Here is a 27,011-nt window from a genome sequence, read left to right on the forward strand (position 1 = left end):
CAATTGATACCCTATTCAAGTTTCAATAAATGACGATTTGCTACTCATCAAACGCCCGAGCTAAATTGCCACGTATCTAAATCCTCATGCTGGGTACTCAGGCCCTCTCAGCCTCAGAAACAACAAAAAATATGCTTGACAAGATTGTTCAGCTTTAGCCTCTCTTCCACGGCCCGCGTTGGGTCCAGGCTCGCCTCGAGGTAGATTCTATGCAGGACCTGCACCGCGCTCTCAGTATCCTCCTCCATCTTTCGCCCCCGCGGGGCCGTGTTCAAGGTATCTCTCAACATCATCAAGGACGGGCCTCCCAGCCTGCATTCCCGCACGTACGGGAGCAGCAGCACAATGATCTTTGCAGTCTCGTTCTTGCCCGGGTCCTCTTCCAGGTCCCATACGAAATGCTCCATCAACTGCTTCCCGCAGAACTTCTCACTAGGCTTGGCGCCCTTGTCAAGAAGGAAGGACACCATTTCCGAGGACCGATGAAGCCCCAGGTTCTTCTCGCGGTTGCGTCTGAGAGCTTTGCAGCCAGGCCTCAACGCGTAATCCAGCAGTGGCCTTCCAGATTTGCTGTTTACCGCCTTGCTGACTGATTCATTCTCCTTAACATAGTGGACGAGACCAAATCGTACGGCCAGGGATAGCATGCTGCTCTGGCTCAGCTTTAGCTGTTCCACTGACACCATACCGTGCGTACCAACTTCACCTAGCAGACGTAGAGTGTTGCTCCAGTGATATTTGCCAAGCCCGTTATACACGTTCTTGTACAGATACGTCATGATCTTGTCCAGCTCCGCTACCAAACGACTCTGGGCCTTACCTGACGCCTTCTCGGTCTGTCGACACGTGGTCAGGGCGTAATAGACCAACCTCTCAAGAGTCGCAGGGAACACAACGTTCTTATCAGCGCCCTTCTCAAAACCTTGCTCTGCAAACGTCTTGATTCGAAAAACCAGCATACGAAGCATGGCAGTCTCTGCATGGAAGGCATCCCCAGATCTCCCCGCCGATGCGCCCGCGGCCTCCTTCAGTTTGATGCAGACCTCAAGCGATGAGACAAACTCAAACACGGAGCGGTGGATAAACGTGACAAACGGGTTTCCAAGCTCGTCCTCGATGCTGTTCCGGTAGGAGTCCGTGCTCCACATTACCGTTTCCTCGTTGAGCTGGACTCTCTTAACACGCTGCACTTCAATAAGGCCTAGGCAGCGGCCAGCTATACGGGCTTCCATAGAGTCCATCCAACGATGGGCTTGTTCCTTATCGAGCGGTGCCACCGGCAGGGTAAAGACGGCCTCCTCGTCGAGCTCCTCTACCAGGGCCAAGCCCAGCAAGCTGGTACGAGCTCCCTCGGACGTTCCAAAAGACAACATCTGCAGGAGACGAGAGACTTGTGGTTTGTATCTTTCGAGTATTCTGATCCACATGTACAGATAAAGGTCTTCAAGATCTGTCGGAAGCTCGAGGATGCGCTCACGCAGCTCGTCGACAGAGTCCCCGTTGTTGAGACCTTCGAGCAGGGACCGCACAACGAGATACACCCACAGAAAGACGCCAGCAGAGTTCTCCACTATCTCTTCCTTCAGAGCACTAATGACTGAAGTATCATCGCCCATCGTTGTCTGTGAGGACTGATGCTCACTGATCCGCTGGTCCACGAAACTGGCAACATCAGGCCGCGTGAGCTCATGAAGGCGAAGCCTCGGGTATCCAGCTAGGCGTTCCTCAAAGACAACCCAGGGACGGCTCGTGAGAAGAAACTTGACGTTGGGAAACTCTGAGAGCGCCTTGAACACATCTACTAGCTCAGCCATCTGATGATTGCTCGCGTCGTACTCATCAAGGCCATCAACGCTAAAGAAGAATCGCTCATTTGGGCAACTCTTCAACAGTGCCTCCAACGCCCTCTTCAGCTCCCAGTACGTTGGCTCAAAGCTCCTGTCCCCATTCTGGTCAAAGCGAAAAGCCTCGAAGCGCTCAGGGAAAGCAAATTTGATGAGCTCGCGCCGCTTGAACAGCATCTGATGGAGGAGCGACCTCAGCACACCAGCCTCTGACTTTTCCAGCTTGGTGCCTTTGTAGTAAAAGTAGAAGCACGCCATGTTCAGAGGCTTCCCAGCTGCCCATCGCAACAAAGCCTCAGAAGTCTCGCGGTGATGGGTGGCAAACTTGGTCAGCGTACTCTTCCCAGACCCAGCCTTGCCAGTGATCCAATAGATATCCGCATCGTCAGAGAGAAAGTTGCGGAAGTTGTCCCAAGGCTTCTGCTCCGCGACAGGATCGCAAAAGAGCCACTCGTATGTCCTGCGGTATGCCTCGTGTATCGTATCCTCCCGGTCTTGCATTGTAGCAAACCACAACGACACCAGGATCTTTTTCTGCGCAGTTTCCCTCATCTTGCGAGACACTCTCTTGTTTGGTGGCAACGGTTGACCGGGCTGACACATTGCTCCCTTGACAGCACCCATTAGTTCTTCGTGTCGGCGAGATGCTACTATTTCGCCATTCATCTGATTATCGATTATGGTGTCGTTCTGCACCTTGATCTTGTCAAGCTGGCCAAACAGCTGTGGGATGACGGCCTGAGCGTGGTCGTCGAGCTGAGCCACCACATCTTGGAGCTGGAGAGAGTGCTGGTCAAGTTTCTTCTGGATCAGGGCAACACCGTGAAACTGAAGCTCTCCCCTGACAGCAACCAGTCTCTTCTCGAGTTTTTCAATATCGTCTCTCTTCCAGATGGTCATGAGGGTTTGGTGAAGAGTGTGCCAAGGCTTCCCGCCAGCGCCCTTAGCTCGTAACTTCTCCAAGAGGAGCTTCAGCTCTTGGGCAATAAGTATAATCTCCTGACCTAGACGCAGTAGCACCGAATCTTCAGAGCCCAGGAGCGCGGGGTCGCATCCGGCGAGACGCTCTGTGATATCGTCAGCCGTTCTCGGCGCATCAATCGCAATCTGCTCAAGCTCAGAGAGGCCGGCAGGGCTCCCGGCGTCGTAAATCTGCTTGGAGATTGCGATGACATTGTTGGTGAAGCCTATGACCTGGAAGATGTTGGCTACCAGGCTAAGAGCCGAGATTGGGTCCATGAGGCCGTGTTGGTAGGATGATGAAGGAGCGCATGTTGGGATCAGGCTGTGAAAGCCTTGGATCTTTTGACGAGGCAGTTTTCAGCCACACTTACCAGACCAGCATTCACCTTGCCCAGCCGAGTAGGTAAGCCAGCCGTCTGAGGTATCATTCGGCAAAAGCAATTTGCTTGGGAATTTTGACGACACCACGGTATAGAACTTAATAGGAGAAGGGAGTTAACTTGATTAAGTATATTAAGCCCCGGTAGGTGCTCTCTTTAAAGGGAGTATATATTAGCTACAGGGTTCAAAAGATGACGATTTATATAATCAATTAAGTTAAATTTATTATTATATTGTCTTATATTGTATAAATATTCCGTTGCTCTCACCTATCCCCCTACACCTGCGGAACCTCTCCGTTTATGGCCACAGGGGAAAGCCCTTGCCCGTAGGCGAGATAAAAACCTGTCTGTCACACAGCAAGCAGTCCCCTCACTTTCAGTATTGACTGGAGATGCGGAAAAAAGGTAGACCCGCGCGGCACGTCGCTGTTGCCTGAAACTATACTGTAGATAATATACTAAAGTAAAATTATAGATAGTATCTGCCACTAGCAACAAACAGCCAAGTCGATCAACCCCCAACCTTTGTCAACCAACTCTTTACTCTTTTCTCGTGAATCTCACGGCAACTTCACCCCCGCCCTGTCATCATTCTCCGACACCGAACTCGACTCACCTTACCGAATTGCCTCAGATGACTCCCCATATCAGAGCTATCCCGGCTGAACTTTTGTTCAAAATACTCCGGAACGTCGACCACTCTCACAATGGAAGGTCCACCATCACCTCCTGTTTGTTGGTAAACCGGGAGTGGTGTGATGTTGCGCATTCCATACTCTACCAGGATCTAGTACTGCTGGGCGGCGATCAGATGGATCGTTTCCTGGCATGCCATGATCGTAGGGCTATCCGCTCCATCACCCGGTCCCTGACTCTCCGACCCATTCAGAAAGATGGCGAAGGGAATACGCCTTCATACAAGCGGCTAGACACACAAATTCTTCTGCTGGCGAGAGACGTCATTGCACACATGGAAGCACTTGAGTCTTTCTCCCTGACAACACACCCCAGAGAGCCCAAACTCAAATTGTGGATTCTCAGGTCAACCATCTCAACCGTTCTCAAAGCACTCCCCGCAAGTTGCGTGAATCTGGAGCTTGCCACGCGAGGCGGAGATGGGGACATGGTCAGGGGTGTTGACGGCGACCCAACACACCTTTGCGAGGACATACGCCGCTTGCTGCCTCGCATGCACCATGTTCACATCGACCTCGCCTCTGTATGTGATGCCATGCTAGGTAGGTGGGACTCAGGCGACGTTTTCCGCCCCATCAAACTTGCGTGCATCCGAAGTCTCCATATTGACTGCGTGGGCATGGATGGGAGGAAACAATGTGACCACCGCCATGATGGCGACGGCGATCGGTACTCTTACCAGCACACGCCTAGATCACTCTGGGACTCGATTATTCGAGGCCTGCAGCACGCGGTAGGGTTGCAAGAGACAGAGACAGGCGAAATCACGGTTCTGGGATCAGCCCCACGCGGTGACGACTTCAACAAGGACAGATATTGGACCTTGCTGCGTTGCCATGTCAGAAGAGGTCACAACGGAACCACAACCTGGGCCTTCCCGATCACCCACATTGCACGGCTGAACGACAGCGAGTACGCTTGGTATATCCGCATCGATGGCGGGACGTTTGTAACGCTAGGCAAAGGTCCACTTTATGACCTTGCCGCAGGGCGCCCGTGGAGGATGTCAACTACAGGCCCAAAACTGCCCGCGGCTGTTGATCCTCATGCGACGCGGGTCTCGGACGAGGAGCTTGGGATACTCACCGAGGCCCAGTGGAAGGAAAGGTATCCCAGAAAGGCATCCATCTTGTGGCTAAACGAGAAGAAGACGGGGATGCGATTGATAGATGCTGAAGAACGGGAGGGCTCCGAGATGAGAAGCGCGGCGGAGATGACGCCAGAAGGCTATGTCCGACCAGCTGAACAGGGGTATTTTCGCAGCCAGGTGTTTACGGAAGAGGAATGGGAGTACATGAGGGAGGATGTATCGGAGGACGAACCGGAAGAGGAATCGGAGTAGGAGTTACCTATGGGCTCTCTCTCTCGCCAAGCCAACAAGTGAACTTTACAGTGATCGACGATGGACCTCCCAAGTTATTAAGATCCCTGTTCGATCTGATAAGATTATAAAGCGCCTCCACAGGCTGCGGGCTATTTAAACCCCCGGCACCCCGTGTGACATGGAAGCTTGGGTTTAAGCTCAAGTTGTGTTACGGTTGTATTATTTCTCGTATTAGGTTGCTCTGACGCTCAGCCCCTCCCGAGTCCTCATCGAGCCTTTTGACCAAGCACACCGACCTATTGTTTTTTCTTTTGTCTGGTCCTTTCATTTGCGAGTTTGTGTGATTATGATTGACCAAGCCATAGTAATATCAAACGTGGGGATATATAATGGTTCCTGCATGCTCCCACCGGCCCTCCCACCGAGAGTCCGCATTCTTGGGTTGTAGGAACATCGCCCCGTGGGGGGTTACTCTCTTTCCATTTACGGCTTGCGGAATAGATCACTTGCACCAAACTTGGAACTTTCGCCCGATGGAGGATCTCTGCCAAGTCCGATGCCGGGCTCCTGAATAATTAAGCATGTTAACACGGCGGCCGCCTCAAAGCCGAGGTCTTAGCATGTATGAATGCTCTCGACATATATAAGCTATGGGAGCATGCTCGGTTCCTGCATCAAGGTAACGGCAGTACAGCTTACACCCTTGATCGAGGTCTTGGCTCCAAACCCCTTTCATTATGCGTCCTCAGTTGCTTACAGCTGCTCTGGTACCTGGTGCCTTTGCGGCTCGTCCGTTCCTCAATGAGCCTGATATTGGTCTTGAAGAGTTCCTTGGTGAAATCGAGCCTGGAACCCTGCCCAACATTTCTGCCATCGCTACCCTCCACGATTTTGACTTTGCTGCTCGTAACTACCTGCCACAGAGCAACTATTCATGGTTCCGTCACGGCGCTGGCGGAGAGTGGTCCTACCGGAACAACCTCGAGGCCTTCCAAAGATACACATTCAAGCAGAGGGCTTTAACCGACATCACCAAGGTCAGGAATTCACTGCCGTAAGTCCTGATGGTTGAAGACAAATCTGGTGATTCGATTGCTAACCGGGGTCCTTAGGACTACCATACTTGGTCATAACTTCTCGGCACCCTTCTATATTAGTCCAGCAGCTCAAGGCATCCGATGCCATCCTGAAGCCGAGTCGGGCCTTGTCAAGGGCGCTGCTGCTGGAGATATTCTCTACATTGCATGTCTTTTCCCACCACGTGCATTGGAACCTTTATCTAACCACCATCTAGCCGTCAATTTTTGCCTCCAAGACGATCGAGGAGATTGCGGCTGAAAAGGCGGAGGGGCAGATTCTCTTCCAGCAGGCAAGATGAGCCATGATTCCGGTGCCATAGGCCCAAAGGCTGACAGCTGCGTGTAGCTATACCTTGATAATAACGACACTAACACAAAGGCACTTCTTGCTCGCAGTGAGAAGGCTGGTGCTGCTGCTATCGTCTTTACCGTTGATGCTGTCGCTGACGGTAACCGACCTCGTCGGAGGCGATTTGAGTCTTCGTTCAACCCCGAGTAAGCCCGCTACCTTTGCCCAACAAACCGTCACAGACTGACAGTGGAAACTTTAGCGAGGAGCTCTCTCTTTTCAACGTACGTGACTGTTGTGTAAAAGTTATCCCTCGTCAGCTGACAAGAAATAGTGGGAATACTATGACAAGTTGGCTAGCCTTACCGACCTCCCCGTGGCCGTCAAGGGCATCAACAGTGTCGAAGATGCCAAGCTCGCCGTCGAGCACAAGGTACCGGCCATCATCATCTCCAACCACGGCGGCCGCCAAGTCGACGGCGTCTCCTCGGCTATCGAGACTGCGCTCGAGATTCACAACGAAGCCCCAGAGGTGTTCAAGCAGACCGAAGTCTGGGCCGACGGCGGCGTTCGCTACGGAACCGACGTGATCAAGCTGCTGGCTCTGGGCGTCAAGGCCATCGGCCTCGGTCGATCCTTTATGTACTCTAATGTCTATGGTGCCGAGGGCGTTGAGAGGGCGATTGAGATTCTCAAGTACGAGATTGCGATTGATGCTGCCAACCTTGGGATTTCTGACCTCAAGAAGATTAATCCAGACTGGGTGAGTTCAAGTTTGATCAACCATTTTGATGTGGTTACTGATAGGTTACAGGTGAGGTGGAACCAAAATGGTTGGTATAGCTGAACGACACAACCATAGCGAAGTGGTGGTGTTGGAGATGTAGCGAACAACCTGTTGAATACCATGTAAATATTGAAAGCAGAGCAACTTGTGTCGCGTTTATCCCCGCACTGAGTGGCTAGGTCTAGTTCTATATCACAGCATGAGAGTAAGGCATGGATCTGCAAACTGTGCCTGTTCTGTTCACCTCGAAGAAATATTGCTCTACCAAGACTTGATACTGGCAGCGAATCCCAGGATTGTCTTGTCAAGTGTTTCCATAGCGTCCATGTCCTATAGTTGAACGTTGAGAATATGTCGGTTCTAGAAAGGTTCCGGAGTCGAGATTCTGAGACATAGGTATTTTGAGTAGTGTCTTGCAGTGGATTTTCGTCTCGTCAACAACGAGAGAAGGCCAAATTCCAGGCAAAGCTTACAGAAGACAACAAAGCAGAGGCAGATTAACACAGATTACATTGCAACAATGTCTCATGCAACACTGGATGCGAAAGAGCAATCCCATCTTTTGTGGAATAATACCAGACAAATACGCTAAAGTAATCCGTACGACCCATCATGGCAAATTTCCATCCCTCAACGCAGGTAGTAAAAGCTATCTCGTCTAGACATGTCGTTCATACATAAGAGAAAAAGAAGGGGGTATCTGCTAAAGCATTGAAAACAACGAGACAGAAAAAGAAAAATCACCGCTTGCTGAGCGGGCACAAGTACAGTCGTAAAAAAAGACTTCAACGACTCATATCCGTTAATCCTCCCAGGCCTGCGTATTCATCCCAGGCTGACAACATCTCGTCGTCTTCCCTCTCTACGAATGTTTGCATGACTGCCCAGTCAGAGTCTTCATGCATGATATACGGCTCTCCCTCGTTGTCGGCGCGTGATGGCAATGTGGCGCTGCGGGATAGGCCGCCTTTGCGTCGTAGGTCGGGGAGCATGCTATGGCGTCTGGATTTACCCCCGAGGGAGCTGTGACGCTCAACCATGTGTTCCACGTTTTCGGCGTATCTGGAACTGTCGGAGAAGAGGGCGCTGATGGGGCGTCGCTTGGAGACGCGGCCGGAGACGGAGCGCGCAACCATGGACATGACATCACGCCTCTTTTCACGTCGTGCCTTGACGTCCTTGGGTATAGGAGGCTCAACGTAGTACTCGACGATCGGAGGTGTATCCAGAGGAGAATCGATTGTGTCGGCGTTGCTCTCCATACTCTCGGGAGATGCCCCTCCGACCTCATCCCCCTTTGACCCTGTCGAGTCACTCTTCTGTGGCCAGCCCGTAGCATCAATATATGGCTCCTCAGACTCCAGGTTCACGTCGTTGGTACCGTTACCATACCCATGCACGACGATCTCGTGGTACATGGGTCGCGACGGCGGCGTCACGGTCTGTGGAGGAGTGCTGGCTGGCGATGACTTGAACATGCGCATAGAGCGTCGTATAGTCGAGGACCGGCTCAGGGCTTGGGTTACGGAGTTTGACCTTGATGGACGTGCAGGAAGCGAAGCTCGGCGTTCAATCTTGCCAGAGCCACAGTGACTCGAAGGACGCTCCTTGTGAGTAAGAGCGAAATAGTCAATATCGGGCTTGATCTCAATCTTGCCACTCGACTCCTCCATATGCGAGTCCTCATGCACACTCCAGTCGAAACCAGTAACAAGCTGAGTCTGCCGCCGAAGAATATGGCCCATCTCACGAGGAGTATTCCAAGGCGGAATATTATCAGTAGAAATACAGAGGCTGTAACTAGCCTCATCGCGATCCTCCTCAACCTCAGGCGGCACATCAGTCGCAGCGCGAAGAACCTGACAGACGGCATAGATCAAGATCCATCGGACCTTGCGAGCGTCAGCGAGTGACACTTTCTCCTGCTTGTCTGCTTTATTCGGCGACATGATGGAATCCTCCTCGAATCTCCGGTAGGCTCTCACGAGGTCGTTCTGGGACACGCCCGGTTTCAGCAGGTTGGACGCATTGGTCAGTGCCGCATGAGCCGTGACCCGGCGATCCGACCGGAGGGTGACGCGTCCAGGGAACCAGGACATCCGGCGGGAGCCGTGGCTAAGGTCGGGGAGGAGAGGGAGAGGGTGTTCGAGGGGAGTGTAATCGCGTTCAAGATCAAATGATTGCACGAGTTGTAATGTGCAGATGCCTCCATGAGCTGTCGGTGGCATGGTAGAAGTAGAGGTGAACCCATCATCAACCAAGAGGTCATAAAGAGCCTCAAAATCCTCGCGCATGATCCTATAAATGCGAGGATCAAAAATGTCGATATCCGGTTCAACAGAAGTAGGTGGGTAATACCCCATCTTTGTCGTGTAAAACGACAAGAGAAAGCTTCGGAAACGCTCAAGGTGAGCTAGGGCACCAGCCGAAACGCTCAGGTGCGCCTCCGAGAGCTCGTCGTCGAGAAACGTCTTGAGCATGGTCGTCGACTGAGTCAGTCGGTATTCCATCTCTATCCGGCCTTTGCGAATGAGTTTGCGCGACTCAGGGCTGAGTTCCTGTTTGGTCGTCAGTGGCTTGATTCCAACATTCTTCAACTGAGCGTGTAATACCTGAAATCTGGGACTGTTGAAGAGACGATCACTCATTCCAACGCAATGAGCAAACGCTCTGACGTAAAGCTCCTTCATCTCAAAGAACTCTGCCAGTTGCAGCATCGCCAAGGCATGGTTAGGCTGGTTAGCCATGTCCAAGTATCCCTCCTCGTCAAAGTAGTCCATCATGTCCGCCACGTTATCATCAACGCCGGAGCGAAACTCGTGCATGCTGTGAAGGAGTCCGATGAGGGCGCCGCCGAGGCTTGATCCGACCATTGATCTTCGAAACACCCATGCGAAAAAGTTGCGAGTTGCCAAGTGGTAGTGGAATGCCTGCGTCTTGTCTGTCGTCGGTGGCGGTGGTATATACAGCTCGACCTTTCGCATGGGGTTCCTTCGGCTCCATAGGATGAGTTCTCGTACATTTGGCGTCTGAATGCCCTCCCAGAAGAGGAATCGCTGTATGAGAGGGTAACATTGTGTCTCCAACAGGGCTGAGAAGGGCACTTTGAATGAAGGGCCTCTTCTTGACTGTCCTCTTCCATATAAGTGAACCAGGCAGTTTCCGTTCCTGAACCAGAGCTCCGGGTCCTATATTCCATCATTAGTCTTTGACTACCACAAAAGTAGATACCAACTCACCCGGCGGATGTTGTCCCAGTCAGTACATGTCCTTGCAGCACCATCCCACCGTTGCACAGAAGGATGAGGATCAGTTCTGGCCTCGAGAAAGTCACCAAACTGCCTCAAACGAGGACTCCTCCTCGAGCCTGCCATTGAAGAAAAAAAAAATTGGGTGAAAGATTCCCTCGTATCGTTGTGAGGTGAGCTGAAACTCCCCAGGTCGTATATGTAAGAAAGGTCTCAAAGGACTTCCCCTCCCCCTGGTCATAAAAAATATGCAAAGATTGATGCGAAAGCAATGCGCGGCTCAACAAGCAATGCTGCCAGCCGTGTCGACGGGATCTTGCAGGCCAAGCCTTCGTACCTGGGCCGCGAAATCTGTTTTTGGCGTTTTCCTTCCCCAGAGGTCAACTCCGAGAGGCGTTCAATGGTTTGTCCCCTCCTTCCAATCGGCCTGCGATCTTTGTATCTTTTTGTTGGTTGAAACAAGGGTGCTTCGTGTCGTCGGGAACGGCAAAAAAGGGAGGGCGGCGAAGTTCAAAGGGTGTAAAAGAAACCCGACATGTCGCCTCTCTTGGGAGCCAGTCGTCAAGCCCGGGGTTCCATGATGAGGAACGAGTGCCACACAGGGAATCTCAAGAAAGAGAGAATTCGCAGACGGGAGATCACCTCAGGGGACAGGCCTGGGTTAATAGCTAGCTACTGCATCGCACGCGCGCGTCAACGCGAGACCAGTCCAGAACAACCCAGGCAAACCTTGGGGAATTGGTTCCTTTCGGCTAGGAAGCCCCCGACGGTCGGAATTTGCGTTTTGGAGATGGGCCACTCGCACCCAAGACAAGAGCTTGTGAGACACCCTTCAAGCCACCGGTATTAGCGCGACCCATTCATCTTGTCCCACAAGATGGCGATCCCTGCAAGCAGCTCGCCGACCGCCAGAAGCAAGAGAGCTTCAGCTGGCAACAAGGCTCTGATCGGCCGTGGAAACCACCAGATCTGGACCCCGCTGTGTCAACATTATGCTTCGTCTCGGCGTGAGCTGATGCATGCATTACATGCACTCGACACTGTTGGCCTCTCTCATCCCACGTCTAAGGTTGTACAGCAAAAGAGACCCATTCACCGGGTCCAGAAACAGGAGAGCCTCCCCCCATTTGTCTGCCCATCTCCATGTGTGGCTGGCTGCTTCAGCTCCGATCCGATCTACCGGACTGCCTGTGAACACCACCACGACGCGGCACACGTCTGTAGGAGGTCCACGCAACCCTTGACTCAGCTGTGCAGCATGCATTCAGCATCATGCCGTCACCCTCTTTGAGAGGGACCCAACGTCAAAGGAAAAGGCAAAGGCCGGTCCTGCCGGACACCCCAGTAGCGGGGAATTGCATGATGATGGGCGTTGTGAGAGTCTTGGCTCTGGTTGAAGAAATCATGGCGTAATCTCGCTGTCCGTCCTGTCCTGAAAGAGCGAAGCTCAGTGTCCATGCTGAAATGAGCTCTATCAATCCGTGGTTAATCTAAGCCCATCTATTAGTGAGTTAGGCTCTGACGTTCCATTAGATCGGGGATTAATCCTTCGTCCCCAGCAGGGCGGGTCTCGAAATTGGAGCCTCCGCCTCCACCTGAAAGGTCCAGGGATCCGAAGCCATGGATCAGCCATGCCCCTGGATGCTTTGACGTTCATCATCAAGAGGGCCGTTGATCCTGTGCCCTTCCTTTGGACCCTTCAACATCTCGGGTGGCAAAGTAAACAAAACGACACACACCTCAGCTGCAGGCCAGTCCAGTCCAGGCACCCAGAAACTTCAATACTTCAGCCCTTTTCGGTAAATCCAGCAAGCCTCGTGGGCTAGTGAGTTGCTTAGGCCAAGGGGCAGATGGTCCAGAGCACGGGAGGCGAGCTTTGGCCAACACGCGGGTTGAAAAATAAATGAGGCACCCAAAGGCCCAAGGTACTTCTAGCTCTTGTCAAATGTTGCTTCTTTATGACGCAATAACTCTTGGAAGAGTGCTAGATAAGAGAAGATGATATTATCGTCATAGAAGGCAACGCTCTAGAAGTCTTCCACGTATTATTTGCCCATCCTCATTATAGCTTCATAGCTTCCCATGGCGAAGGATACGCTAATACCATGTATGTACTGGTGGTCCTCTTCTTTTCTTCCTTGATCCCCGTGCCAGCTCAGCTCGCCTTAGTCTTGACATGGTTGCAGGCCAAGGATCTAGCCATTGGTGGTCCAACCCTCAGTTGTGCTTTCATCATGACGCGACCCGAGTCAACAAAACAAAATGGATCTACCGCCGTGTTCAATTGATCATCCCTTGTTAGCTGGCCCCGCAGAATGTTGTGCAGGTGTCAAGGTGAGGAGACCGGAGCCCGAAGCAAGACAAGATACACGAGTTGAGTGATTTGAAAGCATCTGGTCTCATCCCATGGACGAAAAACGCCGCTATCGGCTTTGCCTCTGAGAAAGAAAAAGCTCATCAATAGCTGCTCCCAGCAGGCCGTTCTAGACATGTTCCCGTTGCCGTTCCCACGCTAGGCTGGACACCTCGCAGCCGAGCTATCGAAAGGCTGGAAGCGCCTCTTTTCGCCGCCGTAAGCCCGTCAGAGAGCGGATGCCAGAAATCAATTGGAGGGTCAGTGTCAAAAAATGCTTGTCTCTTGTTCAGTTGTGTGTTTCACCAACCGAAGCATCGACCGCTCTTTTCCGGGCATCGTCCCCAATTGATAACGCCACTGACTCGGGAGATGGGGGGGGGGTACCTTGAAAACGGGCTGTAGGGCGGAGAGCGGGACTGAAAACGCCTATTCTTTTTTTGTGAGACAAATCCATTTGTTGCTTTTTTGTCGATTCGGCAAGATTTCACGTGGGGGAATGAATGCCATGTTTGGAGGCTCCCTGATTCGCATCAGCTTTGTCTCGTTGGAACATCAAGCCCGTTTTTGGTGAACATGTCTTTCAATTAAGTTTGCTTCTGTTTTCGAATGAAATTAAATCAAGACAACGGGATATGTCACTGGGACGGAAACGGTAGACACATTGACAAGAACGCCGTGAAAGAGCGAGAGTGAGAGTGTGAGTGTGGTGATCTCAAGGTGGTCAGCTGACCTGATTGGATCTTCACCGAGAGCCACCCGCTGCTCACCTCACACCGAACACCTCACCTGGCCCCGATTTCCAGACAGCTCCCTTCACTCAATGTCGAGCTTCGTCAACTCCGGGACATGACCGCTGCCATGGCGCCCGTGATCCCCTACACGTACATACAATGTCCCTGCTCCGACCTCTCGCCTCCCGACCTCCCAGACAGCCCTCAGCCGCAGGACTCCTCCGACGATGAGCGATCATTTGACCCCCGTGCCCCTCGATCCAACTTCAGCCTCTATCCCCTCGAGCACCTCCTCTACTGCGAAGATTGCCAGCAGATTCGATGTCCTCGATGTGTCAATGAGGAGGTAGTCACATACTACTGCCCCAACTGCCTGTTCGAGGTCCCTAGCAGTAACCTCCGCAGCGAGGGCAACAGGTACACCAACCCTCCCAGGTCATGATATCTCCGTCCTAACGCGACTTGCACAGGTGTACACGAAGCTGCTACCAATGTCCCGTATGCATCGGTCCCCTCCAGGTCATGGCGCTGGCGCCTACAGACCCGGCCCATCTCGCAACAGACGCCTCGTCCCACGCCCACGGCCCGTACGCTCTCTTCTGCCAGTACTGCAACTGGACCTCGACCGAGATCGGCATCGACTTTGACCGCCCCAGCGGCATCCACTCGCAGCTATCCAAGATCAACAACGGCGGTGACCTCAAGCTCACGGCAAAGGAGTTCAAGGAGCGGCGCAAGGAGAACCCGGAGGAGCCACCGCCAGCGGATAACGATGTCGACACAGATCTTCAGTTTGCCAACCTCAAGTCGTTTTACCAGGCGCAGTTGGCGGATGCGAATGCTTCACTGGGTGGTATGTCTCTGCTCAATGACAACGTCGGCTTCTCGTCCCCTGCAGCGCTATCTAGGATAATGTCCATCTATACCGGGCATGGACACGCCCGGAAGCGCCAGGGTCCTTCAGACGTAATGCGGGAGGCTCTCAATACAGAGGAAGGACTTAAGTTGGCGGATCTAGATGAGTCTGCCGAAATCAAGAGGCTACATCTGGAGGGTTGGGACACTACTGCTTCCAACGAGCAAAACGCCCAGCAGACAGAGGTGAAGCGGTTCCAGGATGGCCTACGACCGATACCATACCTCCTCAGGACTAAACGCTCTAAGCGTTGCTCTGTATGTCGACACATCATCTCCAAGCCAGAAAACAAGGTCACGTCGACGAGATTCAAGATTCGCCTTGTCGCAAAGGCCTACATCCCGACAATCAGCATCCGCCCTCTCAATCCCACAGCCGGACCAATTCCCACCACCCATCGTCCGCAGATCGCCCTAGAGCCACCTCTGAAACCTCTCAACCCCTATCACTACATCCTCACGTTCAACAATCCCATCTTTGACGGTATCAAGGTCACGCTTGCGACGCCAAACAGCACGCCTGGCAGGTTCTCTAGCAAGGTGACCATTCTGTGCCCTCAGTTCGAGGTTGGGGCCAACACGGACATGTGGGATGACGCTCTCAAGGATGATGACCGAGACAAGAGGCGAAAGGGTGAAGACAGCAATGGTCAGCCTGAAGCTGGTAAGATCTGGGAACGCGGCCGGAACTGGGTGAGCATCATCTTGGAAGTGGTTCCTGCGCCACTACGCCCAGAGGACTTGGTTGGCGACAAGGTGGACAAGAGTCCACTGAGAGAGGATGAGGATGTTTTGGAGATACCCATGTTTGTCAGGATGGAATGGGAGGCCGACTCTCAGCAGGACGTCGGCACAGCGCCTGGGAAGGACAAGGACGCTCGGGAGAAGAAAGAGCTAGCATACTGGTGCGTGCTAGGAGTTGGCCGCATCAGACAAGAGTGAATAATGAGTCAAGATACAAAAGAGACAGACACACATGGCATGAGACACATAGATCTAGATACCCAATGTTGGACGAGTCATGGACGGAAGAAGTGTTTAAGTTGTCTTGTCAAATCATACCGCAGCTTGTACCATTCATCAAGCTACTTCTCTTTAAGACGCCAAGCCCTTTTTTGACCAACCAATGTTAAAATCACTCCCAGCCCTGAGAAAATTGTTCATGACACAGATAATTCCGCAAACTTAGTAGTCGGCGGGACCGCTCTGAGGGAACTCGAAGTTGACGTTGCGGCCAGTCAGACGTCGGTAGACCTCAGAGTAGGTGTCCAGGCGGTAGTCAACACCACCACGCTCCTTCTCGTCGAGGATGACCTTGAGGAGCTTGGAGCCGTCCTCCTTGGTGCGGACGCGCTTGCCGACAATCTCAACGGGGTAGGTGAGATCCTCGAGGATAGCGTCGTGGACAGCAGTGAGAGTTCGCGAACGGGGTCGCTTCTGCTTCTGGGTGTTGCGAGAGCGGGCAGATCGCTTGGGGCGGGGGAGGATGCGGCGCGAGGCGAGGATCAGGACATGGCGGTCGGAGAACTTCTTCTCGAGCTCACGGGTCAGGCTGAATATCGTTAGTTGTGGCTTCAATCATCTAGGAGAAGGATATCTTACCGCTGCTGAACACGGTGGAAGCCCTGCAGGGAAGGGACGGGGACAAAGATGACAATAGCCTTCTTGCCGTGGCCAACCTCGATCTAATCAAGATCCCAAGTCAGCATGCGAGCTCCAGGACAAAACCTTGGACCGCTTCCCGTCCTGTTCCACAGAAGTCAATGATACTCCGGCTGGCACGCCCGCCCCGGCGACACAGGTTGCGCTGCGCATTCAATCTTTCTCCAGGAGCAAGATCTCTCGACGGCGCGTCGGGGGGCGAAGTGGTGGGCCATTGCAAACAGGGTTTCTTGTGGGAACAGGAAGTTCTCGGACAACCTAGGTTTTTGTTGATTCTTCACAGTGTTCTCACCTCACGGGCAGAGACGAACTGCAGAGGTCGCAGGGCAACCTTGAGGTCGGCAGTGTTGGTCTCGAGGTCGTAGAGAGCCTGGGCGATGCTCGACTCGAGCTCGGAGGGGTTCTGCCGCGAAGGGCTGTTGGGAGCGATCTTGTTCAGGGCCTGGGCGCTCATTTTGACTGACGGTGCACTGCGTTAGTTGACAACGACAAAGGGTGCTTGGTGTTGCGAAGGGCCGGTGCAAGTTTTGGGGTCTGTGAGGGTGGGTCGCTAAATTGGGGTTTTCAAACCCTCGAATTGTGCGCGCGTGCGGTGGGTCTTGCTGGTGCCTGAGGCTGCCACTTTGGCTCACCGACCGTCCTTCACTGGGACATGTGGGGCCGTGTCACCGAGACTGATCTTATCATCATCAGGGATCTACGAATTCCCACTTGCACACTTACACGGCATCTTAAACAGTTCATCACCTCCCCAGGCAACAACAGTATGCCGTACCGCTCATTCTTGCTCAACAAGTTCACGACATCGTACAATTGAAGGCTTCCGAACTCCGAGGAATGATTCTCGTACCTCATACACTGAACAATACTCGTTTATACCCCAGGACAGTCAAGCAAGGGTCTATCTAACTCTATCCCAATTCCGGCATCACACGCATATCTCTTAACCCTCTCCGCCCTCAGGGTCCTCATCCTCATCGCCCAGCTGCTTGTCGACATCCTGCTGCACCTTCTCACCGGTCGTATCCCTGGCGATCTCGGCAGCCTTCATTCCACCAGCCGTCAACCACAGGAAGTGGTTTGTCTTGAACTGGTCGATCTGGTTGAAGAACATGTGGAACCTGCATGTCTTGTTAGCTTTCGTCTCACCTCAGGGTGCATCACTACTCACGAGTTCTCCTTCTCCTCTACGCTAAAGATGCGCGTGTAAATCTGCTTATCCTTGAACTCCTGGATCTTCTCCTCGTAGTTTCCAAAATCGATCGCTTCTCTGCCAAGCGACTCAGTCGCCTTGCGGTTATAGTTGTGGAACACAGGGCGCTCGAGCAGCAGACCTAGACCGGGAGCCTTGGGGATCGCCATCTTCTGGTTCTGGTAGCTCTCGTCCATGCGCTTCAGGGGTGTGCCGCAGCGGACGATCAGACTTGCCAGACCGACCATCTTGCGGATCTGGTGCATCATAAAGCTCTGTCCGTGGACCTTGAGAGACAACCATTCAGTGTTGTTGATGATGATTGGCTTGGGGTTGACCACGAAAGACTTGATGTGCCGCTTCGCAGAGGCGTCAAAGTAGGACTTTTGAACCGTGTAGTTGTGGAAGTTGCGCGTGCCGTTGTACTTGTTGAGGGCCTCCTGAAGACGCTCCAGACGCTCGGTGCTGATACGGTACCGGCGTTTTGCAGCAACGTACGCCGCCTTGATATCTCGAAGCGCGAAGTCAACTGGACCAAGCTCACGGTTCTTAGGCTTGTGGCTTTCCAGAATAGAGTCGGTCTGCATAGCATCGGGGTCGGTAGCCGCTTCAGTAGTCTCGGTGGTAGCCTCTGCAGCAGTTTCTGTCGCAGGGGCTTCAGTAGCGGGCTTCTCTTCAGACGCTGGCTTCTCCTCAGCAGCTTCACCCTCTTCGGCCTTTGCGGGCTCCTTGTCTGCTTCAGGCTCTGCCTCCTCTGCAACGTGCATCCTCTCCATCACAGCAGCCTTGGTCTCGGGGTCCAGTCTCGCGAGGATAGGCTTGATCTCCTTCTCCTCAACCTCGGACCAGAAATCCTTGACATCCTCCATCTTGGCAGCCAGTTCATCCTCCACGCCGTGCTCCTTGGCCAACTCGGTGAGCTTTCGGCCCAGGAAGGTCTCGGGGTGAGGCGGCAGAAGACAGTAGCTGGGCATGAGATACTCATACCATCGCGAATCGCAGGTCTGGTAACAGCTGAAGGCGTTGTTCGTCCTCTGAATACCCCAGATACGGATCTGCTCCGGCAACTCGGCGTTGATCTTATCGATAATATCCTCGTCTTCAATGATGAGCTTCAGACTAATGACATTACCGGCTGCGTGCACGCCCTTGTCGGTTCGGGCGCATCGCACAAGACTCGACTTCTTGGGGTCGTCGGCGTTGGCCTTCGAAATAGCACCAGCAGCAACAAAGGCCTTGAACAGGTCGGCCTCGATGGTCTTCTCGTTGCCGTTCACCTGCATGCCCTTGTAGCCAGTGCCCGCGTATCCAATCATGACCGCGACCTTTCGCTTCGGTCGTCGCTCCTCGGCAGCGATCTCCTCCTTGGAGAAGGGGTTGTTGCTAGACTCGCCATCCGCAGAATCGCCCTGCTTGTTCAGCTTGCGGCGCTTGTACTCCTTATACTCGTCGTTCTTCTTGCGCTTGTCGCCCTTCTGACGGCTAGCATCTGGTTAGCCACGTTGGAAACTGCGCTAGAAAGAGGTTCTCCCATGATCACATACCCGAATTCACCACGTCCCTTCTCGGCGCGGCCTTTGCCAGGTCGTCGGTGGTCGTGTCGGGGATTGCGACGGTTGCCATCCTGGCGCGACTGGCCATTGTTAGGAGCGGCATTGGAGTCGCCCGAGCCCTGAGCAGGCTTGGATTCGCTTGCGCTGCTCGCGACAGGAGCCTCGTTGTCTGCCGCCATATCTGCATTGGTTGCGACAGCAGGAATAGTACGAGGAGGATAGTCGATGGATATACTTTTGAAGCTTGTCTGGAGAGACGAGATTTTCGATGCATGTGAGTGGGGCTTCCGTTGCGGTCCCGGCGGGGGTTAGCGCGGATGCTACCCTGGACCTTGAGTGAATAGAGGTGAACGGCATGAACAATCCCCGGGGAGAATCGATGGTTAATTAATTAAGATTCCAATATCTTTACATCTAGATGGTGTACTTCAACTGTCGTGATCGTAGGAGTAAGTCCCTATTTTGGTTGGTGTAGATACTCTCCAATGCTTCATCTCATTTGGCAGCTCATGATATCTTGATGGGTTGACGATAAACTACCATCCGTCTCATTCACTCTAGTGACCACGGCTTAAAACGTCCATATCTAACTTCAACCGTGCTTCTCCTTACTTTGCTCATATCTTCGATTCTAGAGCAGTCTCATCGTAAATGTCCTTTCTGGCGATGTTCGACAACACTGACGACTATTTCGTGTAGGAGTCAAACACCTAGGATGAAGTGAACATGAAGTGCGAAGAGAGAATATATTGATGATATATCTCAGACGAATCATAGGTCGAAGATGAAATGTTTCGAAGATGCAAATTATTCTCTTCGCATTCTGAGTTTGCTTGGAAACTGGATACGTTGACAGATTTTGCGAATGAAATCGTATACCACGATCGCGCACTTGATTGAAGCCAAATCATACATGTAATACACCCATTATGCCACTCCTGGATCATCTATCGGTTGGAGCTTCGGCCAGTATCATCTGGCAGTCCCTCCTCGTCGCCAGGTTCCTTGTAGGTACCACCAGGCTTAGTCGCGCCACGCGTGCGCTCATCAATGATGTTGCTCTTGTCGATGGCATCGGCATCATCGCGCTCTGCATACAATTAGAGTAGTCGAGATGGAAGTGTCGGGAAGTACATACCGAGTTGCGCATCGGTGTCCGCATGGTTCGCATCAGTTGGGTCCTCCACCGTGTCGGAGTCGGCCTGCACGGGAATGGGCTCTGCCTTTTCACCAGGGCGAGAGACATAGGAGTTCTCCTGGAACTCGCCAGAAGGAGCGTTCTCGTAACTTCGGGAAGACATGTTGGTGTTGTGTAGATTGAGTGTGCTGAGTTGGAAGCCAAGAGTGATCTTTGATGCTTGAGATGCGTGTTGGAGCTGAAGGATGATAGAGAAAGGCTTCTAACTACCACTTAGGGAGTTGAGTTGTCTTATTATACTCCTCAGTCTCGAGCATTCCGTAGCGATCAATCTCACTAGAAACGACTGTGCCGTCATCAATCCGAAGGATCTCATCTATCAATGACGACATTGACTGTGAACTCGCTCATGAATCATCTCGACACGGTATTTCACTAGTGAACATGTCCGACGCGATCCCAAGCGCGATGCTTGATCCAGTGTCTAGCAGTGAAGCAGAAGGAATTATCCGATCCAAGGGGAATATCGCGACGAACCTAGATCTGTCGTCGGGTGGCTGGACAACGACCGCGGTGAGGCCCGCCACTTGCATCACGAACGGAGCTTTGATAGCGGAACGTTGCGAGTATCATTGTTCATTGACTCATCTGCTCGAACGGACTCAAACTGTACCTGGCTACCTTCATGGGATCGTTGGTAGTTTGACCCGTAAACCCGTCTATGGACTAATCGATGATGCTAACAATAGTTCGCTCCTGGATCGAGGACCAAAGATCTCGACCAATGATCTCGACCAATGTCTTAAATAGTGAGACTTGTGACAAGCTATCGGAGCAAAATGAGCGATCCAAGCTCAATGGACCGCTTAAGCGCGTAGTATATGCGTGGCCGTATGAAGTCACCTTCTCGAAGCTCAGGGTAGAACATGGCATTGAAGCCATCACTCAAAACGAAACTGTCAAGCCATCGCGCTCTCATAGCCTGAAGAGTTCTGGTAAGCACGGCAAAAAAGGAGCAACCGAGTCTCGTCGAGTCTCATCAATTTAATCAAGGGAAACAAGAAGGCAACGGAAGCAAAAAAAGAAATTGATGAGACTGGGACTCGAACCCAGGAGGATTGCTCCATCAGGAATCTTAGGTTGTTAAGGTGACCTTAACCTGACGCCATAACCAACTCGGCCATCTCACCAGAACTTGTTGATGGTGATGGAGCTAGAATTACGTACTATGGACCTTTGGCTGCCACGGGACTCGCAGGGGACGACCCCTGTCCGACTTTGAAGTCGAGATAGGCCTTCTACAACAACCTGGCTGAAAGATACGTATCGGACATGTCGTGATCAATCAGACAGATGATGCTGCATTTTGAGCCTCATTATCAACATTCTCACCTGACTCCACTGGAATGCTGTCGCTACATCAGAGGATGGTTGGCGTTGCTAATGCTGAGTTTAAAATGATCACGATTGGATATCAGATTGCGCCAGAGTCGGGGCGCCTCCGACCTCAAAGTTGCGCCTTATGAGACTTTGCTGAACAACACACACGTTGAGTCACTTCCCGAGACCGCTGTTTCTCCAAGGAAACTCTGGCATCATCCTCCCCATCAGAAACTTTTAGCTGCATGGAAGAATCCGTTGACACGGCACACCGCGTGTCAGATGCCGAATCAAATGGCATCAACGAGGCCGAGGTTTGCTTCGTCTGACAATGCCGTCACACCGACACCTGATGTCGCAACGTCGTTGAAACCAAGTTGCAACCGCCAGAGGAGGCAGGGAAGTGCGAGTGGCTGGTTTGTCTCTTCAAGATGGTTCCCTTGGGCCAGGCCTGCGATCTGTGCGGTGCATGTTGCGAGCCAAGTGGAGGAGAAACAAGACTTGGCCTGTTGAATTAGGCCATGGCATTGACGAGCAAGGGCTTCCAGGGGCCTCTACTCAAAAGCAAGTTGTGATCGACGAATGAGGGCGCAGGTTCGCATCGCTGGCTTCCGGAATCGACGGAAACCAGGGGCGTCAGGAGTCGTAGATTGGTGTTGCGACAGAATCCGAGAGATAGCAACAGAGGTCGAGATCGCGAGCTCGGGCTCGGCCAAATAAGGGGAGATTGGCACAATAAACAGACCTCAAGGTCGCCCAGAGCAGAATCATGACATTGCCGGGGGTGATGTGCTCACAGATATGGTTCTGCGCCACGGTAGCACATGCGATGATGTGCTCAAGCAGCCGAGTGAGCAACCCAGCCCGTCTACGTAATCCGCGACCGGTTGGCTGGTTCATCACCGCCAAGCTCAAGCGCCCTTGCCATGAATCACGAGGGATCACCCCTTGTTTGTTTGATTGTTCAGCATCGATGCTTCGACCGAGGTGATGAGTCGCAAAACGCGATGAGGCGATCCCGGGGCTCGGAAGTCGGATGTGGCGAGATAATGAATGACAAAAGGTAAAACATGGGATTGCAAAGACCCAATTGCCTTGGGGAAATCACGTCATCGCGAGCGGCAAGATCTAGAACGGGGACAAATGCCGTCTCGTCGGGCTGTGGAATTTGTCAAGAAAGTCTCGGAATTGGAAAGCGAGGGAGCGAATGCTGAAGGTGGATCGAAATGAAGACGACATGAAAAACGTGGGCTCTTGCGTGCGTCGATGGAGTGAGGATGCAGGTTCTTTGTTGGGTGTGGCTCTGTGGCGTCCACTTGATGAGTTGAGATGAGTGCATGTGTATGTAAGCAATCTATGAAAATTGATCGCATCAGCTGAAGACATGAAAAAGAGGGGCCCAGAAGGAAAAGAAGAAAAAATAGAGAATCAGCAAGCAGAAAAGAGGAGTCGAAAAGTCTGAATGGATTCATGATTGGACCATAATTGCAGTAGAAGTGAGGATACCGCGGGCAATGCCGTCCAATCTAAGCAGGGTGATTTTCTCTGCCGTCTCAGACAACATTGTGATTGACCATGAGTACGAACTGCGTTTTGCTGCGTGCGTCAGAGGGTCTTTGAGGGCCCAGAGCCCCGTCGATTCCCCAGTTACCTGCATGGCTTGGTACAAGCCCGTGCGAAACCTAAGGTAGGTGAGCATGGTTCCCCTCAGGATGCAATCGAGGAGGCCGAAAGAGGTAACCTGTCATGGCCTTGATAGCTTTCGCGAATAGTTGCCATGATGCCCAAGTGAACCTTGATGGCGGTAGCTCGAGTGGCAAAATACCAGACTTGTATCGTAACGCAAGAGCCACCAGCACGCCTTCCACACCGACCGACTGCCGTGTCAGGGACCCACTTATACCGTCAACCTATCCGGCCGATCGGTCTCTGATAACGCCATTTGGGGCCCAAATTCGAAAGCGCTCCTTGTGAGATGATTGACCAGAGAGAGCAAGGGCCAGACGCCCAGGGCTCAAATCAGTGCGGACAAGGTCACTGGGGGGTCAGGGAGTCCCGGAAGGCATTGAGAGAGACCCTCCATCATTTTGGAGGGACACGGTTGTTGTTTGTGAGGGATTGAAGATGAGATAGGATGAGGTCGGCGAGCTCAACAAAGAAGCCCGATGTCAGATAACAATATGACCTATCGAAGTGGCAGAAAAAAGCCCAGCAGGAAGCTGCATCTCAAGCTCCTCTTTTCCCCGCCCTCCGGTCGGCTCAGGAAGGAAAGAGTAGGGCAGGCACGGCGCACGGCGAGAGGGTACCTGCCAATTCGGAGTGGATGGTGACTGGAGGACCTGGGTCCTCCCGACGACCCGAAGGGACAGGACACCTTCTCAAGGTTGATTGCCTCCACCGAACGTCACCCTCCATTCCCACCCACTTACACCTTGCAAAACTACGTCCTCTCGTTTTTCCTCGCCGGGCAACGCAACGCGACCACGACAGAAGCTCTCGTCGAATACCGCCAGAATCGGTTTCATCTCCCACGGCCGCCAATTAGCGCAAGCAGCAAAAGCGACCGGCCGCTGTCGCACAGCCGCTGACTGGGGTTTCAAAAGGTCTGGGCTGGCTGGCGCACAAATCTAGGGTGGACCGCAGGTAGCGCTCCAAGGCTCAGCACGCCATCGCCCAGCGACTTTGCCTCAGATCCCACCCCAGAAGCCCAGTCACTCTTCCCCAGACGGCAGCAGGGAGTTACGATATCTAGCCCTCTCATCGCGCAACTCCCTTTCCCCCAAGGTCCTTGATTTGGCTTTCCCTGCGCCATGAACAGCCCCTCGCTCGTCAACGGCCATCGGCCCTCCTCCGACTCATCCACTACCGCCCCAGTCACCTCAGCCGTATCTCTTACCTCTACTTCCTCGACTCCTTCGCCTTCTGTTTCCGCCTCTGCTTCCGCCTCAACAATAACATCTGTACATCGCCATGCTCCTGTGCCGTCCTCGACTTCAAGTTCCACCGCCTCACCTCTTCCTCCTCTGGCTGCCAGCAGCGACTCTCTGAAGCTCACCGACGACACCTCTGAGCAACTCGATAACCATTCTCAACAACCTTCGAAGGACAACTGCGACCGAAACCGATCCGCCGAAGAAATCAACCCACGCTTAGTCAAGATGCCTTCTGAACTGGTCGGTAAGACCGTCAGTCCCTTCCTGAAGGAACACATCCCCGGCCTCTATGCACCCTTCGGCAAGGCCAAGCAGGCACTTCCTCAGACACCCAGCCGCAATCCCACTGTTCGCAAGAAGGATCCCAATAGCAAGTACTGCTATCGCCACCGCCCCGATTCCAAGTGTCGACGTGCTGCCGACGAGACCAAGATGGGCTTCATCCAAAGTGTAAGTGTTGCTGCCCCTGCTTCCAACTTCGGTAGGAGCTAGTTGGTGCCCCTGGATGACTTTGCTGACAGCTCATGTAGGAACTCAACAGTCTCTCGTCAGCCGATCAAGAAGCCATCACACATGTGTGGTCGCTATTCTCCGCAGCCCCTTCAAAACACCGCGAGCTGATGCTCCAGGGCATCATCACCCAATGCTGCTTCCCTCAGCTCTCCACCGTGTCGCGCGAGGTCCAAGAACAGCTAAAGATCGACTTCCTTGCCGCCCTCCCCACCGAACTCTCCTACAAGATTCTGAGCTACCTCGACACCGTATCCCTCTGCAAGGCGGCGCAGGTCAGCCGAAGATGGCGCAACCTGGCTGACGATGATGTTGTGTGGCACCGCATGTGCGAACAGCACATCGACCGCAAATGCACAAAATGCGGCTGGGGTCTACCGTTGCTGGAGAGGAAAAAACTCATGGCGTGGAGCCGCCACCAACAAGTACACCGACATCCGCGGCCCGCCGACGTGGTTGAGCTTGACGAGGACGCCGAGACACAAAGCAGCGAATCGCGAAAGCGCCAAGCCGACGATCACGAGCACGATGAGGACGACAGAGGCGCAAAGCGACCACGAGTAAACGGCACGAGCAAGTCGCGACAACAGCTCGAACAAGAGCGCAAGTTCCGACCGTGGAAGGATGTCTACCGGGATCGTTTCAAGGTGGGGTACAACTGGAAGACGGGTCGTTGCTCCATCAAGACCTTCAAGGGTCACGAGAATGGTGTCACGTGTCTTCAGTTTGACGACAACATCCTGGCCACGGGCTCCTACGACACGACAATCAAGATCTGGAACATTGAGACGGGAGAGGTGATGCGCACGCTGAGAGGCCACACGTCGGCGGTGCGAACGCTCCAATTCGATGACTCCAAATTGATCAGCGGTAGCTTCGACAAGACGATCAAGATCTGGAACTGGCAGACCGGGGAGTGTCTCAGCACGCTCCAATGCCATACCGAAGGTGTCCTATCGGTCCACTATGACGGCTGCACCCTGGCTTCGGGCTCGATTGACAAGACGGTCAAGGTGTTTAGCTTTGATACCAAGCAGACGTTTTGTCTGCGGGGCCATACCGACTGGGTCAACCACGTGCGCATCGACTCGCCCTCGCGAGTTGTGTTCTCGGCATCGGATGATCTCTCGGTCAGGCTCTGGGACTTGGACTCGAAGCAATGCATCAAGACGTTCCTCGGCCACGTGGGCCAGGTGCAGCAGGTTCTCCTGATGCCCGCGGACTTTGAGCCGGATGAGATGCCCCACTTGGACAACTCGGATGCGGCGTCGGTGTCGAGTGGCCGGAGCAACACCCCGGTTGCGGCCCCGGAGCAGCCCGCGAATGATCGGGCGGCCTATGGACCGGGCTTTGCGGACGAGTCTCGACCGCTGCCTCCACGATACATGCTCACTGGTGGTCTGGACAACACAGTTAGACTCTGGGACACGGCCACTGGCAAGTGCATCCGCAGCATGTTTGGCCATGTCGAGGGCATCTGGGGTCTCGTCGGTGACACCCTGCGGGTAGTCACGGGTGCCAACGACTCGATGACCAAGATCTGGGAGCCTCGTTCTGGCAAGTGTGAGCGCAGCTTCACTGGCCATGCTGGCCCTGTGACATGTGTCGGCCTCAGCGACAGCCGTATGGCGAGCGGGAGTGAAGACGGCGAGGTCCGCCTGTACAGCTTCGAAGGCGAGCGCGTTGAAGAACGTGGCACGCCTTCGTAGTCTGTGCCAATTGGTGCTGGCTGTTCCCCCTGATCGCACTCTTTTTTCCTTTTCTTTCTTTCTGTCGGTAGCGGGAGTCTTTTAAAGGTAGCGGATAGTCATTTGGGGACTTGGTCGCATCATGAAAGGATTGGTGTTTGATTTGACGCATGCATTTCTTTGGAGATACGGAAAGGTTCGGGCAAGGAAGTACACCTCGGGTTGATTAGTACCGAGGCACGGGGCAAAAATCAAGGGATGACGAAAGGGTTGAGGACCGGGGAGTTATTGGCACGGATAATTGTTTTGTTTGTGGGTACCTACAACGGGGACCGTCCCT

At 53.2% G+C, this 27,011-nt stretch overlaps 9 protein-coding genes across 9 annotated transcripts; 4 read left to right on the forward strand and 5 right to left on the reverse strand.

The window, feature by feature from the left end:
* Positions 1 to 113: 113 nt before the first annotated feature.
* Positions 114 to 3,083, reverse strand: NCS54_00608100 (NACHT domain-containing protein; the record flags this gene model as incomplete). The annotated part of the gene is made up of 1 exon (XM_053151554.1): positions 114 to 3,083. One exon carries the CDS (start codon positions 3,081 to 3,083, stop codon positions 114 to 116), a length of 2,970 nt encoding a protein of 989 aa, XP_053007529.1.
* A 741-nt stretch (positions 3,084 to 3,824) lies between these two features.
* Positions 3,825 to 5,228, forward strand: NCS54_00608200 (F-box domain-containing protein; the record flags this gene model as incomplete). The annotated part of the gene is made up of 1 exon (XM_053151555.1): positions 3,825 to 5,228. One exon carries the CDS (start codon positions 3,825 to 3,827, stop codon positions 5,226 to 5,228), a length of 1,404 nt encoding a protein of 467 aa, XP_053007530.1.
* A 719-nt stretch (positions 5,229 to 5,947) lies between these two features.
* Positions 5,948 to 7,425, forward strand: NCS54_00608300 (FMN hydroxy acid dehydrogenase domain-containing protein; the record flags this gene model as incomplete). Its single annotated transcript, XM_053151556.1, has 7 exons — positions 5,948 to 6,264; positions 6,323 to 6,452; positions 6,505 to 6,579; positions 6,636 to 6,784; positions 6,841 to 6,862; positions 6,913 to 7,341; positions 7,393 to 7,425. 7 exons carry the CDS (start codon positions 5,948 to 5,950, stop codon positions 7,423 to 7,425), a joined length of 1,155 nt encoding a protein of 384 aa, XP_053007531.1.
* A 725-nt stretch (positions 7,426 to 8,150) lies between these two features.
* Positions 8,151 to 10,739, reverse strand: NCS54_00608400 (Hypothetical protein; the record flags this gene model as incomplete). The annotated part of the gene is made up of 3 exons (XM_053151557.1): positions 8,151 to 9,923; positions 9,978 to 10,553; positions 10,605 to 10,739. 3 exons carry the CDS (start codon positions 10,737 to 10,739, stop codon positions 8,151 to 8,153), a joined length of 2,484 nt encoding a protein of 827 aa, XP_053007532.1.
* A 3,088-nt stretch (positions 10,740 to 13,827) lies between these two features.
* On the forward strand, positions 13,828 to 15,557 carry NCS54_00608500 (Hypothetical protein; the record flags this gene model as incomplete). Its single annotated transcript, XM_053151558.1, has 2 exons — positions 13,828 to 14,117; positions 14,171 to 15,557. The coding sequence occupies 2 exons, from the start codon at positions 13,828 to 13,830 to the stop codon at positions 15,555 to 15,557; spliced, it is 1,677 nt and encodes a 558-aa protein (XP_053007533.1).
* Positions 15,558 to 15,800: 243 nt separating this feature from the next.
* NCS54_00608600 (40S ribosomal protein S7) lies at positions 15,801 to 16,731 on the reverse strand (the record flags this gene model as incomplete). The annotated part of the gene is made up of 3 exons (XM_053151559.1): positions 15,801 to 16,167; positions 16,218 to 16,300; positions 16,570 to 16,731. 3 exons carry the CDS (start codon positions 16,729 to 16,731, stop codon positions 15,801 to 15,803), a joined length of 612 nt encoding a protein of 203 aa, XP_053007534.1.
* A 489-nt stretch (positions 16,732 to 17,220) lies between these two features.
* Positions 17,221 to 19,201, reverse strand: NCS54_00608700 (PseudoU-synth-1 domain-containing protein; the record flags this gene model as incomplete). Its single annotated transcript, XM_053151560.1, has 3 exons — positions 17,221 to 17,398; positions 17,449 to 18,951; positions 19,014 to 19,201. 3 exons carry the CDS (start codon positions 19,199 to 19,201, stop codon positions 17,221 to 17,223), a joined length of 1,869 nt encoding a protein of 622 aa, XP_053007535.1.
* Positions 19,202 to 19,969: 768 nt separating this feature from the next.
* Positions 19,970 to 20,323, reverse strand: NCS54_00608800 (Hypothetical protein; the record flags this gene model as incomplete). Its single annotated transcript, XM_053151561.1, has 2 exons — positions 19,970 to 20,112; positions 20,161 to 20,323. 2 exons carry the CDS (start codon positions 20,321 to 20,323, stop codon positions 19,970 to 19,972), a joined length of 306 nt encoding a protein of 101 aa, XP_053007536.1.
* Positions 20,324 to 24,350: 4,027 nt separating this feature from the next.
* Positions 24,351 to 26,692, forward strand: NCS54_00608900 (F-box domain-containing protein; the record flags this gene model as incomplete). The annotated part of the gene is made up of 2 exons (XM_053151562.1): positions 24,351 to 24,923; positions 25,004 to 26,692. 2 exons carry the CDS (start codon positions 24,351 to 24,353, stop codon positions 26,690 to 26,692), a joined length of 2,262 nt encoding a protein of 753 aa, XP_053007537.1.
* Positions 26,693 to 27,011: the final 319 nt, after the last annotated feature.

The sequence above is a fragment of the Fusarium falciforme genome, chromosome 4, assembly GCF_026873545.1.
Source record: "Fusarium falciforme chromosome 4, complete sequence".
In the NCBI taxonomy this organism is placed as follows: domain Eukaryota; kingdom Fungi; phylum Ascomycota; class Sordariomycetes; order Hypocreales; family Nectriaceae; genus Fusarium; species Fusarium falciforme.